This window comes from Coturnix japonica, chromosome 5 (genome assembly GCF_001577835.2).
Source record: "Coturnix japonica isolate 7356 chromosome 5, Coturnix japonica 2.1, whole genome shotgun sequence".
Classification (NCBI taxonomy): Eukaryota; Metazoa; Chordata; class Aves; order Galliformes; family Phasianidae; genus Coturnix; species Coturnix japonica.
In genome coordinates, this window is record NC_029520.1 from 16,405,116 (window position 1) to 16,423,851 (window position 18,736).

An 18,736-nucleotide genomic window follows, 5' to 3' on the forward strand; every position below is an offset into this window, starting at 1 on the left:
ATGTTTCAAAGTCCAGCATTTAAATGCTGGAAAATACCAGAAATAAAGTTGGTTATGCATTCTTAACCAGCTGCCCTGTGTGCCTGTGTTATGATAGAGTCTTTAATTACATTACCACAGCCTGTGCTTCCTTACATTCCCCATGCTTCATTCCATGCAAATAACGAATGGAATTCAGATAATAAGCAGCTATTCAATATGTTATCCTGTTTGGTCAGTATCTGGCAACTGCACACAGATGCACTTGATAGCATGCTTTGTTGGAGAAATAATAACCGTGATCATAAAATGTAACAGAAGACAGAACAGCATCTAGACATAATTAGTAGAATAAAATACTGCAGAAGACCCATGTCTTTAGACCAAATTAGCTGTTAAAATAAGAAACACATTCAATTAACAAGTACTATTTACTATCTGTGATATTCCCATCATTGCGGAGAAATGCATTTTCCATTACCTAAATATACTAACATTGAAGTGCATTATACACATTATATACTAGTATGAACATGTCTGGTCTTTCTCTAAGCAATAAAATGTAATGATAAATTCTGTTCTTTTTGCCAACTGTAATCATGCCCTTACAGTAAAAGAAAGCCTAGAGCTTCTATTTAATAGTCAAAAAATAGCATCTAATGAGGCTAGCTCTTTAGTGCAATGGCAGACATTGTTATCCAACTGCAATATCGTTTCCTACACAAAACTGTTAGCAATTGGAGCTTCAGAACCAGCAATACATTGAAATGCAACCCATTTGCAGCACACTGCAGACAAGGGAACTGTTGAAAATGTTTTTAAACACCGTGTGGGCAAGTCTTGGAAACAACACCAAATACAAAGCCAGCATAGCAAAACTAATTCTATTCAAGTCAAGCAGAAGTTACCACAGATGTAGTAAAAGCCATAACATCTCTGGAAGCTTTTGGAGAAACCTTATATGAATCTAAGCAATGTTAGAAAAGCTAGCCATCAAAGCTTACGGACAAATAAATATCCTCCTGGACATGTTCTGCACTTCCATTACGGGACATGTTGGAGAAAAGAACATCCAGCTACAGCTGGGATTGCATCTGTGCTAGAGGGCTTCACCCATACAGAGACAGGACGAAAAACCTGCTCTTCCTACAGTCATCAACTGGCAGTCTGGCATATCAGCTTTACAATTAGAAAAGGCTCCTAGGTACAGCTGTCCCCAAGAGAAGATGTTCAACCTTCCACATGGTGGCTGAAGGTGCTGGGCATTCAGACGTGTTTCTCATCCTGTGGCATGTATCATGCTGTGCCACATGCACACAGCCATACCCACGCAGAAAGAAGATGTCCCCAGATCTTGGAGAAGAGGGATGGCACGTGCCCTGTCCACATGGGAACCGAAGGAGAGGGAATACCTATGCCAGCATGCAGGAAGGTGGTGCAAGAAGAGAAACCTGCACCCCAACCTAGTTTCTCAGCCATCACTTCTCCTCTTGCAACACCCAGCCCTAGATAAAGCACTTGCAAACCTAATGTGCAAGGGTGGGAGAAATTCCAAAGGGGCAGGATAAACGCCAACACCCTGATGTTGACAGGGCATGCGAGACAGTCACATGATTGCATGGATCACGACTGTGTTTTTCCATCTCTGATAACTCATTTCCCTATATATTTTCTGGACAGAGGCAGATGAGGTTAGAACAAACTCACAAAGCCATGCAGCTACTGTATTTGTTTCCCATGAACAGTTTTTTCTGCTCTTGTATGGGTAAGTAACATATGTCCTCAAAGTTCAAGTAGAATTTGTGTGAGTCAGCTGCTGCCAGCTCCAAGGGGAAGGCATCTATTAACATAACATAATTCAAACCTATCTTTATTAAATCTCATTTCTTAAATTAAATTTAGCTCCAGGCTGGTACCCATACAAAAATCTTGCACACTTTTCCTTCTCTTAGTAATGCAAGTAAAAAAGGATTTTGCACCTAAATAGAATTTTAGGTGCTACTGCATTTCTATCTCATAGGACTTAATGAAAAGTGGAAGCATATTAACTCTTACTCATAGAGTTTACAAAGACTTGTAAGATATATTTATGGAGCAGCGTATTCCAACTTCTTATTTCAAATCTGTTCAGTCGATTGGCACTTGTAAGGCTGGAGACTTTTCAGAGGAGAGCCATCTCAGCTGTCTCAAGCAGACTGGCTGCAGCCATGCGGAGGGAGAGAGCCCTTATTCGGAAAGAAAGCTTCATTAAAACCATGTGCAAGTTTCTCAGACACCCACGTACATAGTTAAGTGCAAAGAAAGCCCAAAAGGGAGTCCCACCCAGAGCACAACAGACATAGCTGTCTCAAGAAAATAAATAGGAAACCGCACAAAAACATAAATGGAGCTAAACGTCAACAGGCTGAAGTTCTTATCTCTATAATCAAGAAAACATAACACTTGTGACAGAAATAGTGCCGAGGCTCTTTTATCTTCAAGTGCGGGCGGCTAACATGGCAAGCTAAGAAAGATCCTCCGCAAAGTAGCCTAGTAGTATTGTGCCAAATAATTAACAGGATTCCAGGAAGGGAATAAACGATGCTTATGGAAAAAGCGTTCACCACGTCACAAAGAAAACTGCCAGCACTCCAGCCTTAAGGTTACAGAGCTGAGCTCCTGGTCACTTCTTTTATCTCCTTACTGCCATGCTTAGGAAAAATAAATACACAGTTCCTTTCCAGAAAAGTTACCATTTCTTTTATTCTGCTTTCTGCTGTGCATCCATCCAATGGGTACATTTGCCTTTCTTCTTTATAAAGCATCACACAGTAAGCAGAGCAGATCAGTGGTAGGATGAAGTAGAAGTACTGGGTTGTTGAAGAGTTGAAGATTGGCTCTGCAAAGCATGAACTACTATTTTAATATTTTTCGGATGAAGTAACTGGGTAACTACAAGAGAAAATGTGGGCTCTGCCTTGTGGCAAAACTATTGGGAACGAAACGGGCCCCGATGCCATGAGCGTTACTGCAGTACATGTCAGCCATGTGGCCCAATGTATATACCGGACTGAAATTCAGTTCCGTGTGTAAAATTCCCCTGTTCATTAGAGCGCAGCTCTTCAGATGCAGCTAGGCTCATCTGAACTTCTATTTAAAGGCTCCATGTGTCCCAGCCTAGTCCAAGAGAGATTCTCTAAAAGAGCTTTTGGCTGCTCCCCCAATAAATGTCCTTCCTTCTGAACACGAGAAGATTCTTTCCCCTTACTGCTACATGAAAGACATGAGTAAGGAACTCGCTTCTCCCAACTTTACAGACGTTCTAAAAAGAGAACGTTTTCTTCAACTTTCTTTTAGTTACTGTTATTGCTATCACTTAAGTATGAAAGCAAGAGACAAAAAGTCAGAAGTGTTATTTGAGATGGTGACCTCTGCTTTTCTGTATGTTTCCTTTAAAAAAATAATCTCACTGTATGGAACCTCAGTGGCATATCTTGCCTGAGGTGTAAAGCCTGTCATTTCCATCTCACTGAATTATTTACTTGCACTCCTTGGTTGTCGCAGGGCTAATTCTAGGCATTGGAGCAGTGAGACCTGTAGCTCCAGCTGCCGCACACTACACTACAGTAAGGCAGGAACTCACTGCACTCTGCTGCCTGCAGCCCCTACCTGACACAGCCAGCCCCGCCCCCTGTAAAGAGAACCTCCAGAGCCAGACAGCACAACAGGAAAACCCTCAAGAACTCAAAACTTGTGTAAAACAAGAGAGAAAAGTGGGGAAAGAAATACTGAACACAGCTTGTGGATGTAGACTTGCAGCTTATCTGTAGTCATAGCAGCATCCTTCAGAGGGTGTGGAGAAAGTGGGAGGGAAACAGAGATAAATGAAGCAGCTAAACCTGGACAGGAGTTAAAGAAGAACCCACTGTGGGAAATGGCAACTGGATGTGATGGAAAACATGAGCAACCCAAAGAGATGAAGCAGCTCTGCGGAGACCAGGGAAGAAATGAAAAGAGTTAAAAATGTAAGGCTAGACAAAAGCCCAGACTCTGCAAGGAAACCCCTGTCTGAAGTGGTAGCTTTTATTTGTTTCATGGGGATATTTGGCACATGCCCTTCCTTTATATTACAGTGAGTTGCCTCTGTTGCTGATACCAGTGTTGGAGGTTACTCTAGTACTCGGGGCACTTGTTCTGCTGAGCCTAGCACAGACACTTTGAGCCGGCTCTCAGAAGGGTTCGAGGAGAAGTGAGGTGACATGGGAAACTGAGGAAGTGATTAATCCCTCCATGATCAACTTTCCCTGGTGTCTGTGAGATTATTTCAGTACTGAAATACTCCAGTGAGGAAATCAGTACCTTGTAATGTATGAGATTGTAGGTGTCTCATTTTAAGTTTTCCATTCGACTACCAAGATTTTTTTGAAGCTTTTCAGTGACCTCAACAACAGCAAGGATTAGTCAGCATTGCTCAAAATTGGTTCCCATCTACCTTGAAACAAGCATCCAAAAATAGAAATACCTGCAAAGTCAGAAGCCCTGAAAACCTTTGCACTTAAAGATACTTAGCTCAGGAAACCCAGACCTGGTTTAGCTCTACATCTGCAAAGCTGGAAGAGTCTGCCAGGTGCTACATCTACATGAAAACTGAAACCTTTCAACATGCTGTGTTCTTTCTCCAGATTTCAGCTCACAAAGGTGCTGTGAGATTTGATTATTTAGCACTGACATGGCAACTGTGAATGACAGCTCTGTGAACTTGTGACTGTTCCCTGCAGTACTTGTGTACTGGAATAGAAGCATTGTTTGCAGACTGCAGTCAAGGAAAGATCTGAATGTTTACTGAGAGCAAAAACTTCTCAAACAATAATGAGAGATCAGTTTCCTTAAAAAAGGGGGCTAACAAGATCAAAGCACAAAAGACATGGAGAAGGCTTAAAGCCAGTCTGCCATTCACTGCAACGTGTCAATATTCCTGGTGCTTGCAGCAATAATTTACAGAGCATTATCTAGAAAAAGCCCTCTTGTAATATTTATCCTGGGCTCAAAATCTGAACAGGAAAACTTGCCATTATGCATTTTCAACAGGGCCCAGGAGGTAGCTTGAAAGAGTTCAGTGTTTAGGGTGAAACATATCAAGTACCTCAGAGTGGAATTGCCTGAAAACATGACTCATTTCTGAAATGTGAGGCTGTGCTGTACTCAAATGGGTGCAAACATCAACTCTGACGTCCTCTGCTCCCACTGAACACCATGGCAGTGAAGTGGCACCATGAAAACAGCGCTGGCTGGGATCCAGTGATACCCTTGTTGCATGAACAGCTTCTCTCTCACTCTCACATTAACTCATTTCTCTTTGTTTCCTGGCAGAGTGCTAAAAAACAGTCTACTTCAGTCAAGCACCTGAGGTTCTGCACTGAGTTTCACATGTGTGGGAAAAGCAATACAATAAAAACAAGACACAGCACATCTTGCACTGACAGAGCAGAAACCTACCTGGACTGAGTGGATAGATGTCATTGTCAGCCCCAAAGAACAGATTGCGTGTCAGCTTGCGAGGATCAACCTTCTGAGGGGTGGATGAGGCTGGGCAGAGGGAGAACCTGCGACGAAGAAAGTTCTCCTCCTTCATGGCATGAGCTGTGGGGGTTTTCTGAAAAGGAAAGACAGAAAGAACAGTTAATTTACAGACATGGGAAATCAAAGTTCCAAGCGCAGATGACTCCACTGCTTCAAAGCTGCTTAATCCTAAGTAGTGTGCCAGATCTTTTTATAGAGTGCCAAAAAGCTATGTAGGGGGGGAAAAAGTGGTATAAGTTTAGTAATAGTTAGGCTATAATTACTGATTTGCTGACTCTCATTATTTGCAAACTGCAAGGAAACAAGACTGCTCTGTGGTAAATCCAGGCAGCCGAATATCCTCTTCTCTACAAAGATCTGTTCTCAGTGATGGCTACTTACAGGGTCAGCTCAGCATACAGCCGCTCAAATTCATCTTTTCTGTTTGTTTTTAAGACTTTGGAGTCTCTTTCATAAAAGTAACTCTGTCAGTGTTAGCACCAGATCCGCAAAAGTTAGCCCTTCATCCAAGCTGTGTGGAGGATGACCAGCTGCACTGACTACAGGTAGCAGCAAGATGTGTGTAGGAAAGTGGGGCAGAATAGATAGTGTAACTCCTGTCCTTACTTAATATTACAGCACATATAGATAATTTCAGTTTACTTTAAAATGACAGATCAGCTGGGTATTTTGATCAGTAAGATAAACCTTGCTTTTCTGCAAGGGTAAAGGACAGCATTTGTCTCCTTCAAAGCCTCCATGCATGTCTGCAGAAAAGCCCAGTGGCACTGGGCTCTTTACCACCACTTGGCCGATGCATTAGACTATCCTGACTGAAATTAAAGGATTCTTTTGTAGCCATCCAACAAGCAGCTCTTTCTTAGCCCTTACAAATAGATATTATGATTGCTGCCTTCCTGAGTTACAAGCGCTCCTCTCTCCCCATGAGCAGTCAGAGGAAATGCAGTGAGAAGTACTAACCCAGCCTTTGGGCTGGCATTACAAAACACAAGGTCTGCTCCATCCCCATGGGCATTTGCTGTATAAAGAAAAACCCTTCGAGATGGGACACGTTTCCTGAAAAAAGCCTCCAAGCTTTCCTGTCTCCTTCAGGCTACTGGGAAAGTGTAGCAGAAAAAGAGATGCAGTCACAGGGTGTGGTTCAGGAGGGCAGGACCAGGGCAAAGTATCTCAGTATTCACAGGGCATCTTACACAGCACCGGGCAGAAAACAGGCTAAAAGCTGAGACATTCTGCCCTGTCCACTCCACCTCCAAAACCCACAGTTTTTGCATTCATTCAAACACGTGAATTAAATTGGGAACCCTCAGCAGCTTCCTGGGGCTGGAGCTCAGCCTTCACAGCTGATGGGCATATACAATGAATATGTTCCAGTGTGGCAATCACCCCTCCCGTGTCTTTTATTCAGCCTCTGCCCATTCACCTGCCCTGCTAGTCACAGTAAATGGCAGTCCCAATAAGAATGTTTGGGTTTTTGTTTTTGCAGTTACATTTATTTACACAGGAGGTTTCATTGCCTTTATAACTTAGCTGAGATTTATAAAGTTGCAGTCTGCTCCCTCCTTCCACAGGAGACAACCTCAGTGCCCAAGAGCTTAATGTGATGTAGACCAGTCTGAAAGTTTTTACCAAACATATGTGAGCCATCAGATGAGGGTATGTGCAATACCCAAAGTGGGGTGAACCGCTACCAGCTGTGGCAAGCTCAGGCCACATAGCTGCAGTTCGTGGGGGACCCATGTTCCCCACTGAACCTGTATGACCTATAGAGGAAAAATTAAGGTCTGTGCAGTGCTCTGAGGGTACCATCCCACAAAGGCATTGCCACCTCCATCCTTGCACTGTTGAGGTAAGATGCTACAGACTCAGCAGCACACAGCCACTCAGCAGAACTCTTGGTGGAAGTGTTGTACGTGAATGCCAGGATGCTGTGCACCTGAGAGAGCTGCTAAGAGCAACCCTTTGCTCAGCACGCCATGCAAAGCTGTGCTGCTGTTGTGTGATGGCAGTCAGGTAGCTCATTTGCTTAACATTCAGCATTGTAAATGACCTTTGTTTGCACAGATACCACAGTGAGCAAATTTGTGGGGGAGCAAAATCAAAGATAACCTAAATCACAAAAAGAGAGAAGAAAAAAATACAGCCAGTTACATGTATCAAAGAAAATATTTAAAAATAATCCAGATCTAAATAGCTGGGTTTGGAATGCTAACACTGAGCTATTTTCTGCCCTTGTTCCAGAAAGGCCGTCTCAGCTCTCTGCCTCTGATGCTGCTCAGAGGAAAAACAGATCTGTGAGATAATCTCCCCAGAATGCAGTCATCTGGCAAGACCGTGCCAATCATACAAGAAGGCAGAAGGCCCAGGTCCATACAGTGGAGAGCAGGCTGGGGGACAAAAGGCATCCCTGCATCACTTAAACACAGTTCTCACAGTGGAGACATTCCAATACAGAACCAAAGCAGCAGCAGCAGCATCCCTCTATCATACTGTTATGCAAGGCACGTCAGTGAAGAACTGACCACCAACCCCTGCTGCTGTCAGCAGTAAAGCTGCCCTCAGTACCAGAGCAAAAGCAGGCTGTGCATCAGACTGCACACAGAACTGCAAGTCCTTTCCACTGCTTCTATATTTACCATGCAGAGATGTGACAGATGCTTCACAGAAACCCTTTGTGTGGGGGCTCTGGGAAGGCAGAGAAGGCAAAACTCAAAATTGGGCAAGATTTGCAGTAGGCCTTCACATAACCCAATCCCTTGTGTAATGCAAAGCAACAAATTTCATCTGTGCTTTGCATTCTCTCCAAATCTGGCAGATGAGACAGAGAACGGTCTAAAAAAGATGTCTTGACTCAAAGACTCCAGCCAACACAAAATCCAGGAGCTCTCTTAGAATACTAATCTCGCTGCAAAAAACATCCTCATTTTAGCTCCTGCAAAAATTCAGCTGGCTGTTAGTCTTGCTAGATTAAAAGTCCTGGAATTTGCAGTGCATGTCATTTCTGGCTTTCTTTTCTGTGGTCCTGAACGTAAAGCTAAAGGAAAGGGGAGAATATGGAGAGCTACTGAACACACTGGCTGTCAGGACTGGCCCTTTTGTGCTGACAGCTGGTGAAACAGTAAATGTACTAATAAATGTGAGCTACTCACAGGAGCTTAGATAGGAATAAATAATTCAGTATGGAAAAATAAACTTCTAGCTAACCCTGTCTTGGAGACTACTTTATCTTCTAGGGACTTGAGTGCACTCTCACTAACCTTGAAGATGACATCAAGTTGACGGGAAGCATCAATCTGCCTGAGGGTAGAAAGGCCCTGCAGAGGGATGTGGTCAGGCTGGATCTATAGCTGAGGTCAGTGGGATGAAGTTCAACAAGACCACTTGTCAGGTCCTGCATTTTGGTCACAACAAGCCCAGATAATGCTTGTGGCAGAGTAGCTGGTAAGCTGCCTGGAGGAAAAGGATCAGGGGATGGTGGTCGATGCTCAGCTGAACATGAGGCAGCAGTGTGTCCAGGTTTTTTCCAACATTAATGATTCCATGATCTTTCAAAACCAGTAATACAGAAGACAGAAAGCCTGCTACCATGAAACACAGGACAGTGTAAGAGGTGAACTTTAGTGAGTAGTATGGCCTAACACGACTTTTGCTCAGAGGTAGCTTCTGTACAGCCCAGGCAAGAGCAACGTGGCAAGAGTCATTTTCCCAGAAAACTGCATAGCTGCAATTAAAGTGAATGGGAACTGCCAGTGTCCCCACGTCCAGCGCTAGCCTGGTTTTGGGCAAAGGCTGTGACTACCACAGCTACGAAATGCACTGAAGCAGAGATGCCTTGCGTGTGGCTGCGCTGCATTTTGAGCCCTTTGTTCTTGTTGGGAAGACAGTGTTGGCTTTTAGTAACAGACCCAAGGCTCTGGGGATGGAATTTTCCTGGATCCATCTTTAAATTTTTCAAGTCGCTGATATATAATTACTACACAGCTAAACACTGTGCAGATATGATCCTGCCCCTATACTCTGCAAACTGGTGAGTAGGTTGGTTTGCTTACTCTCATTTTCAGCATCTTAAAATAGATTGGAAATATGCTCTATAAATAGTTAATTAGGGGTTTGGGTACTCTCAAGAATGCTGTGCAAGTTAGGGGGATTCTTAATTTATTCAAGACGTGCTTCAAGCAACCTCCTCCTTTTCTGGTCACTAAATATTTCCCAGAAATCCAATTAAATCACATTTTGTATTTACAGCAGCCGTTCACTCCAAAATCTGCATCAATGAGGAAAATTAAATCTAAAGATATTGACATTTCGTGATTCAATTAACCGTGAGGAGGTAAAATTTTCATGAATGAAAACAGAAGGAAAATTGTTGGCAGATACATTTCAGGCTATTATAGACCCCACTATTCACGAGGAAAAATAGCAGCACAGCTTTTCAGTTAGGGTTAATTATTCTTCCAGCAGTGCACCAGTGTTTCAAAACAGCTAAAAAACTCCCAGTCAGCTCAGAAAGTCTGTGAAGTCTTTTGGGAAGCTATTCCTAAAATACCTATTTATAAGCTAGGTAACTGGAAAACCAACCGCCTACTCACAGTTAAACAAAACCTGGCTGAAAACTTCTTGTGCAAGCACTCTTTTCTTTAGGAAAGCTGATCTAGTTAGGGCAAACATAGGTGTTGGGATCATGCTGAATGTTTCGGGCTGTCATGATGTTAGTTGGAACCTGAACATGTGAAGTTTCATTAAATGCCAGCTACTTCCCAGAGCTATTGAGGTCAGCTATTTTGATGCTATGCTCCAAGGGGAAGGCTGCTCAACAGCGGTGGGCTTCAGTATGTTCCTTCTAGACCACAGCTGGCTCTACCAAGTCTCAGGCAAGTCTCACTCTTTTAATCCTTACAATGCTTTGGATGCAGTAAAATGCTGCTCTGTGGTAGTGTTCCAACAGCTGAGCTTGAAGGACACTGCTCAGCTGGATGATACGCCCTAGATGGAAAATAAAATCATGCAGGTTGCTGAAGACACATATCTGCAAACAATGGGATGGAGCTGTGGAAATCTAGATCCAGAGACTGCTTTATTAAGATTACATGCATCACTAAGGATTTTTCTCAGCTGCTTTAACTCAGGAGTGTGCTTACTTCATCCTTACAAACTAAATGTGTTCACACATTTGAACAGCCCTTAAGGCTGCCTCTCAAGCTATTTTTATGGAAGATCCCTACCTGATCCCCCCTCAACAGTCTGCTCTTGCTCACTCCCAGGAACAATCTCTTTCCAAATGCCTTCTGCTTCTCTGCCCACCATTTCCTGCACTGGGCATTGAAAATAAAGTAGTAAACAAGAGACAAAACAGTGTTTTCCCTTAATTGTTTGTAAGAAGTCTTGATTAATGTTTCTTTTGTATATACTAGTCAAAACATTCTCGCCTTTAGACACACCAGGGGCACACATGCTTAAGTGTCCCACAGCTTATCTTCCACTGTGATGAGTGTGATGTACAAAGGCCACAAACAGCACAACCCCACATGGAACAGGGACCAGTATGCCCACACAGGGGAGAATACTATTCCAGACCATTTGTCTGGGAGATCTCAAATTCAGGACAAAGACAGTGGTAGACAGAGTCAAAAAGTATAAAACATGTTTGACATGTAGGAAAACGCCATCTTCAGAATTACCTGTTTGGATAAATACCTCCTGCATGTAAACACCGGTCCATCACTACAGCCATGTTGTGTCTGGGAGGTGAAGACAGCAATCTTACAGCTTAGAAATGGGCTCTGTGTCTTACAGTAAGTGCTATATACAGTCCCCATGTGTTTTCTCTTCAAATGCTCACGACTTACTCTGTAAACATTATGCTACAGTTTACTTCAGAGTCAGAAGATTGTTAAGTGTATCTTTGAAATGGATGTATAATGATCCACCTTCTTTGACCCTGAGCTGTAAACTGATTGTTATGCTGAAGGCTATTAATTTAACACAGCATATTAAATTTCCTACTAGCGCTCATTGGCCTCTCTTGACTTAGCAGTACCACTTGTCTTTCCCCTTGCTAACCTCAGAGATCCTGCCTCACTTGCTGTACCTACAAAATGTACAACCATGTGCATCTCTCAGTGCTTTCTGCATAACGCCCATTTGTCAGGTAGTTCCAGTAAGGATCTACTTTGAAACAAGTCCAGGAGCCAGATCTCTGCCTCTGAATTTCCATGTTACTTAGGCATGTTTTTATATGTTTTCAAACTAAGTTTCATATAGACGATAAAGACTCTCATGGTTATCAACACTGCTTCTTGGCAGGGAATTTAGGAAGAACTACAGAAGCTGCTGTAGGTGTATTTTCTTCAAAATGATGGTATTTGTGCTTGAGTAGAGCAACATGACTATGCAGTAAGGCTACAGATGTTATCTGAGAAATCAAGTCAGCACTACCACACCAAAGTCTGTACCAGCACAGTTGTGCTGATGTCTATAACTGAATAAGTGTGTCCAAACACTGATGCAAGCAGATATAAGACACAATCACACCTTAACCTGCAACACAGACAAAGAATCACTTTGGTGAGGGTTGCCCTGATGGACTGAGAAACAGAAGCTGGGACAGTGCCAGTGCTGTGAGGGGAAGTATGGTGCCATGTACACGGCAACACAAATGAGACATTTATTTAGTTGCTTTAGCTACAACTCTTGGAGGCTTAAGGCCACAAGAAGAACACTTGGTCTCAGATAGATGTGCAGCTAAGTTATTTGCAAGCAGGTCACATCTTCAAGGTCAATTCTTGTCTCTCTGTTTTTCTTTTAAAAGTACGCATTAAAAAGCATCATTACAGCTTCACATTGCTAAGTCACATAATGAGATAATATTCCCCTTTAATGGAAGGATCCTACTTCAAGCTTTAATGACATTTAAAATAAAAACAGGTCTACTGCAAGCCTCTCTGATGGCTTTCTATGATATCCACCTCTGTCTTTATTTAATTAAATCTAGAAAAGACTGTGCCTTTGGGGCTGTGCTCCCACCACACAATTCCTAGGAAATATCAAACTAGTTTTAAGAACTCCTTTCATGCTTGATAGTGTCTTCCTGACAGTACTCCTTTGCTGTGAAATACTTCTCTCCCTTGTAACAAAGCAAATCAGACTTATACCTCAAGTCCTTTTGAGCTGACTTCAGACTCATGCTCAGAAAGTTAACTTCAGTATGGCAGAAAGGCACAACTATATTTCCACCCTATTACTCCACCTGCAAGCCCCCTACAGTTGATCTGCCTCTCTTGTACTCCTGAATAACAAACAGCTTAGCGAAGGGGAAATGACTGCTTCCCATGGCATGGTGTTCCAGTTGCAGAATTTTCCACTCCTTTACTTTGCTGTTTCCCCATCAGATCCAAACGGGTGCTGTAAACCTCTGGGGCCTTTGCCAGGAAGGCTGAATAAACAAATGGAAGAGATTTTAAGGAAGTGCATCTAATTTTGCAAAGATCCTGACATGCCCCTGTTGAGTTTTTTAGCCTTCTGGGTGCTGTGACACACCAAGATCTGTTGCACAGTGGTTTAAATTTAGCATCCACCTATGCTTCCTCTGATGCAGCCGCTCTCCCTGAAATTCTGAAAGGAAATTAATATACTGTGTATTTTTTGCATATACTTCACTGTTTCTCAGAGATGAGAGCATCAAGCTCTTCCTTTGACAGTAGTTAATATACAGCACTGCAGTTATTCTAGTCCTAGATTTTTAATTAAAAATCTCTGTGGGAGGAAGGAAACTAGACAACTGACAAAGAGCATTTAGGGTGGAATTTATGCTGTGTTAAACGAGCCTGGAGGACTCAAACTGTGCACAGGCCAATTCAGTAAGCACAATGAAATCCACACTCAGTTCTCAAGATGTCAGCCTTTCCATGCCTACCCCTGTCTGTCCTCTATCAGCTCAGCTGCGACTTGGCTGGTGAAAAAAGCTGGGATTAACTCTTTGCAATCTTACTTTCCTTTGATGCAGCCAGAGTAAGAAGTGGGTGAATCAACATGATGTGGAAATTTAACCATGCATTTCATAGCATCATGGAATCGTTTGAGTTGGAAGGGACCCTTAAAGGTCATCTAGCCCAGCTCCCCTGTAATGAACAGGGCACCTACAGCTACATCAGGGGTTTAGAGCCCCATCCAGCCAGACCTTCGGTGTCTCCAGGGATGAGGCATCCGCCGCCTCTCTGGGGTAACCTGTACCAATGCTTCACTACTCCCATCATAAAAAACTTTTTTCTTACATCCAATCTAAATCTCCCTCTTTTAGTTTGAAATCATTTCCCCTTGTCCTATCACAACAGTCATTGCTAAAGGGTCTGTCATCTTCTTTTTTATAGCTGCCCTTTAGATACTGAAAGGCTGCTCTCAGGTCTCCCCAATGCCTTCTCTGCCCCGTGCTGAACAGCCCAAGCTCTCTCAGCCTGTCCTGGTAGGAGAGGTGTTCCATCCCTTGGGTCATTTTTGTGGCCCTCTTCTGGACACACTCCAACAGGTCCATGTCTCTCCCGCACTGAGGACTCCACAACTGGATGCAGTACTACAGGTGAGGTCGCTGCAGCACACAGTAGAGGAGCAGGATCACCTCCCTTGCCCCGCTGGCCACGTTTCTTTTGATACAGCCCCAGAGACAGTTTTACCAACAGTGACTGCTCCAGTATTGATACTGTTGCCCCACAACCATTTGCAGTTGCACGTGTGCCCAGCATAAGTCAGACAGCAGATGTATGTGAGAGTTACCATCCAGAAACTGAAGCCCTGGAGAATCCCAGTAAGCAAGCAGTTACAACAGAGCGTGCATCTTGACAATGACTTCATTTCACTGAAAAGGGAAGGTCCCCAAGCAAACTATAGGTGCTCTCTAGTGACTGCAAGCTTGCTTTGTAAGAGCACCCAGTACATAACAGCAGCAATTATTTGGTAACGCTTAGCAGTTAAGATTTGGGATACCTTCCTCTCCTATTGCTTTGTTGTTCTATTATTAATAGTGACAGTGACACTCCTCCTCGAAAGCCCGGGCATGATCCAGCCCCTCACCTCACAGACAGCAAACCTGACAATGCAGCTCTTGACAAAAAAAAAAAAAAAACCAAAAAAACCCAACAACAACAACAACAAAAAAACAAATCTGAAAGCCACAGAACACAGAAGAAGGGCTTTTCCCATCACTTTAATCTGTCCTAACACCAGTTTTCTGTCATGGAATGGAAGGATTCAAGTAAAAAAATGCCAAAGTCGGGGTGGGGGGCGGGGGGGGGAGGGGGTGGAGATGAAAAGCTGGATTGCTGAAGGTGTCACAGCTGGGAAGGCTACAAGCTAACCACAAAGCACACTGCAATGTGAAGATCCACACCAGCCCCAGCACTGACAACACAAGAGGGAGGAGAGGGCAAGGGAGGATGCAGAGAACAAGGGGCTCCTGCAGAACCACATCTATAGATCACACTGACCTTCCACAACTCAGTTCTGGAAGTGTAAAGATGGCTTTAAACAAAAAAAAAAATATATCCTCACCTCCCAAACAAATGTGCACAGAAGGAAGAATGGATCCTCACCATCCAGATTGCCCGTGGCCAAAAGGAAACCAAACACAATGCAGCCGATTCACTCCATTTTCTTTATCACAGCATAGGAGCAGCCAGACAATGCTTTCTGATACAGACCACAGCAATTCATCACAAAGAGACAGGAGTTGCAGGAAACGGTCCCATTATCTCTGCTACAGAGAGGAAGCAGCAAGGAGAACAGCTAAATGTGACAGACAGATTTTATGAGACCAGACGTGGGCCATGCTTTGAGCTGAGCAACTCATCTTTTCCATACCAGAAAAAAAGTAATCAGCTTCAGCTGCATAGTCTTACAAATCAGGACTCAGAGCTGCTGCACTGCGTCTTTTCCAGAGAAAGAAACAGATAAATGAAAATATTTCATAGTAACTGTGCTGCATCAGATCCCTGGGCTGTGTAAATCAAGGAAGTTCTATAGCTTCCACGGATTGATGCTGGCACAGGTGTGAGTGCAGGGCTGGTTATCCAGTAAGTAAAGAGAAGGTAATGTCCAGCCCACAGTGCTTCAAGGAAGAGGGGGTGGAGAAAGAGTGGTGCTTTCTGGCAATCACAGAAATAAATAGCAGCTCCAGCTTCAGATTGTACTGGATTCTGGTTCAAGCAGCTCCAGGGCCTAAGCACATCTGCTATGGAGCAACACCAGATAATGCCTGAGTGTCGGCTCCTTCAACATCTTCCCAGCAAAATTTATCTCTCACTGCAGTCAACCCTTCATCTTTAAGGGGACATATAAATGCTGCTATTAATTAATTCTCTCCTGTGCGGCTCACAATGCATAACTGAAGGCACCAGTGGTGTGCTTGCAGTGAGAACAATGGGGCTTTTATAATGAATAGTTTTACATCTGGTTAAAAGTGGATGTGATGAAACAATTAAAAAGTGATTTCTGAAACTGCTCACCAAACTGTCCTGTCTGAAAGCCTTAATGCCAAGAATGGCTGGCAAGGGCCTGTCTGAAGCTGATGGCTGCCTCTGTTGCTGGTCCCTCTGAGGAGAAAGATCAGCTGTTGACAGCATGTGGCTCCTACCCAATGCAAACAGAGCACACAAGAACTCTCAGTCTGCCCAGGGAGAGAAGTAATTGAAACCAGCAAAAGGACCGTCACAGATCACTTTCCTCCTAGGAAGAAGCAGCAAAGACCAGGGTGAGCTTGATGCTAGGTTGGGCTACATCCCAGTGGTGGATTTACCCAAGTTCAGCCACTTGCTCTTCACAACTACACACCAGTTTTTCTGACTGCTGCCTGTCTGTGGCACCTCAGTGGCCCTGGTCAGTGCCATATAACCTGGCCACAGCCCTAGCTGCACAATGAACAGCCCCTGATGCCACTGCCAAAGTGACAGGAGTCTAGGAGCTCAGGAAGCAATGGAAACAACTTTCCTCCCTGCTCTGCTGCTGTCTGGAAAGCTGTATCCAAAGCAGTGCTCAGCCTGAAGGTAACAAAGTCAAAGAATGCAGCACAGAAACGGCACTCAATAAGCATAGGTGGGAATTAAATCAGATGGAGATGACACTAACTCACAGGAGGAAACCATTATGTGCTGCTAACACTTATTTCCTCCAGCAGACCAGCAAGGTAACTGCACCAATGAACAGGCTAACAACTGCGAGTAGCACAAATAAAGCACATTCCTCTTAGCAAGGCTCTGAAGTCTCCCGACAGCACCAGCTTGTCGTCCTCCAAACTCCATCATCTGCCTTAAACTAACCTCTTCTCATGCACAAACAAATGATTGTATGTCTGCTTTGTGCCAGAAGGAAATCTCTTAGTTTTAGTTATGACCATGATCCCAGAACAGAAACCTGTCAGTCATGTGAAATTAAGGCAATTCCTCTGCAGAACAACACAGTCTACTGTTGGCACTGCCTTCCCCAATTACTTGGAGTATATATATATTTTTTCCCATACCATATGTATTTTTGGTTTGCCTGCAAAGTCTTTTCTATCTGGTTAAGCTCACTGTCTGGCTTAGCAGCAGTACTGGGGAAAAAGAAAGAACAATCCATAAATCGTGATGTTTAGGATTATACAACCTGATGGGAATTTTCGTCTATGTAGCTGTTGATCTCAGGACTACCCTCCCCTGCAGGGGACTGAGGTAGAGGAATGAGGTAGAGGACTGCAGATCCAAGCACCAAGTATTTCCTTGCAGACAGGCCCAACTTCTCATGGTTGCAAGTGGCTTTTCAGCAAGCACATCTTCTCCACCACTAAGAATCCTCTGTATTTCCCTGCCAGCTTATAGGTACTTTCTAGCAAGCATTACTGTAATTTGCACCTCTGCCATGGCTCTCTTATATTCTGACTACACTGTGGATGAGAACACAGGCCAGCTGCCAATATTAGGTTCTTTATTTAAAAATAAACTACAACAATGACTCTCAAGCTACAGCTTTGCAGCCAACAGACCGACTGGTTCCTAGCTTCTTACCTGTGAGCATTTAGCATCAAGGTTGCATGCAGACTTTTCACTGTACCTCCAGTTGCGAAACAAGATAAGCACGTGGCTTTCTAAGTGCTTGCTTGTCAAAGCATTATTGAGGCAGTTTGCTGACCAAGACTTGCCTTATGCATGACTTTGTACCAGTTCACCAACACTAATTTAGAAACAGTACTTGCTGATACACTTCTGCCAATACACTGAGAAGTGTGGATGGAGTCATAGCCAAACAGAAGTGCTCTGTACTGGAACAGCTTGTTCTCCTTTCACACAGGGGAAAAGTCTGTACTGGCATACCTGCATTCATACATGGGGAGCATCACAACAGTGTTACAGACCTATAGGTAAAAGTTACCTTAAGCTATAGAACTATATGTAAAAATTGCAACTTGTTTATGCAGGCAAGACTCAATCTCAGAGAGAATTTGCTCGTCTGATCTTGAGCCCATTAGTAAAACACCTAATTCTACACAATTGCAACACAGAGCAGAATCAGGCTAAAAAAATCCCACACCTTTCATCTGAATCAAATTAGCAGGCCAGGTGGATTGCTTGGAAAAATGGAGCAACTCTCTACCCATGGTGACTGGGGGAGAATATCCTCCAAATAAGCACAGTGTGATTCAGCCCTGCAATACGACTGAAGAAAACCTGAAGCTATAGCCTTGACTGGTGTGACTGGACGCTGTTTGTCAGGGAAATTAACACTTCCACTGTTGCTCCAAGCATCAGGGAAGTGCATGGCGAATCAGAGCCACCTGCAGCCTCTCACCAAAGTGAGCCAGCAAACAATATCTGCAGCTCTCACATTTCACTTGTCCCCCCCTATCTGTTTCTTTTCAGTGGTTTCTTGGCATAAGGAATCACTGTGCAACAACAAGAAAAATACCATTCACTCTTTTCAGTGATTATTCCATTAGGAATGAAGTAAACCTTGCAACAGCGTGAGGGTGAAGCAGGGGAAATCACTCAGTGCACAGGGCTCAGATACACCCAAGTCTGACAACAGTCCCCCAGCTGATCCAGCAGTGTGCCTGCAGCCACACAGAGGCAGCTTTGCCATGCAGGCACAGCCAGCAGGCTTTAAAAATAGTCTGGGAGATGTTGCTGGCTACAGTATCCCATAGCAATTGTACACATTTCAGTGGGCAAGCATGCTTAAT

At 43.7% G+C, this 18,736-nt stretch overlaps 1 protein-coding gene across 8 annotated transcripts in view; it reads right to left on the bottom strand.

Moving 5' to 3' along the window:
• The window catches only part of OSBPL5 (oxysterol binding protein like 5), a 150,284-nt gene that overhangs the window by 46,130 nt on the left and 85,418 nt on the right, over positions 1–18,736 (bottom strand). For 7 of the 8 annotated variants that reach the window (XM_015864185.1, XM_015864189.2, XM_015864188.2 and 4 more), the window contains exon 2: positions 5,455–5,611. In XM_015864185.1, coding sequence (XP_015719671.1) covers positions 5,455–5,611 — 157 coding nt within the window. Of the gene's footprint in view, positions 1–5,454; positions 5,612–18,736 lie in introns of those variants that run through there. The other variant, XM_015864191.2, reaches the window with a different exon arrangement.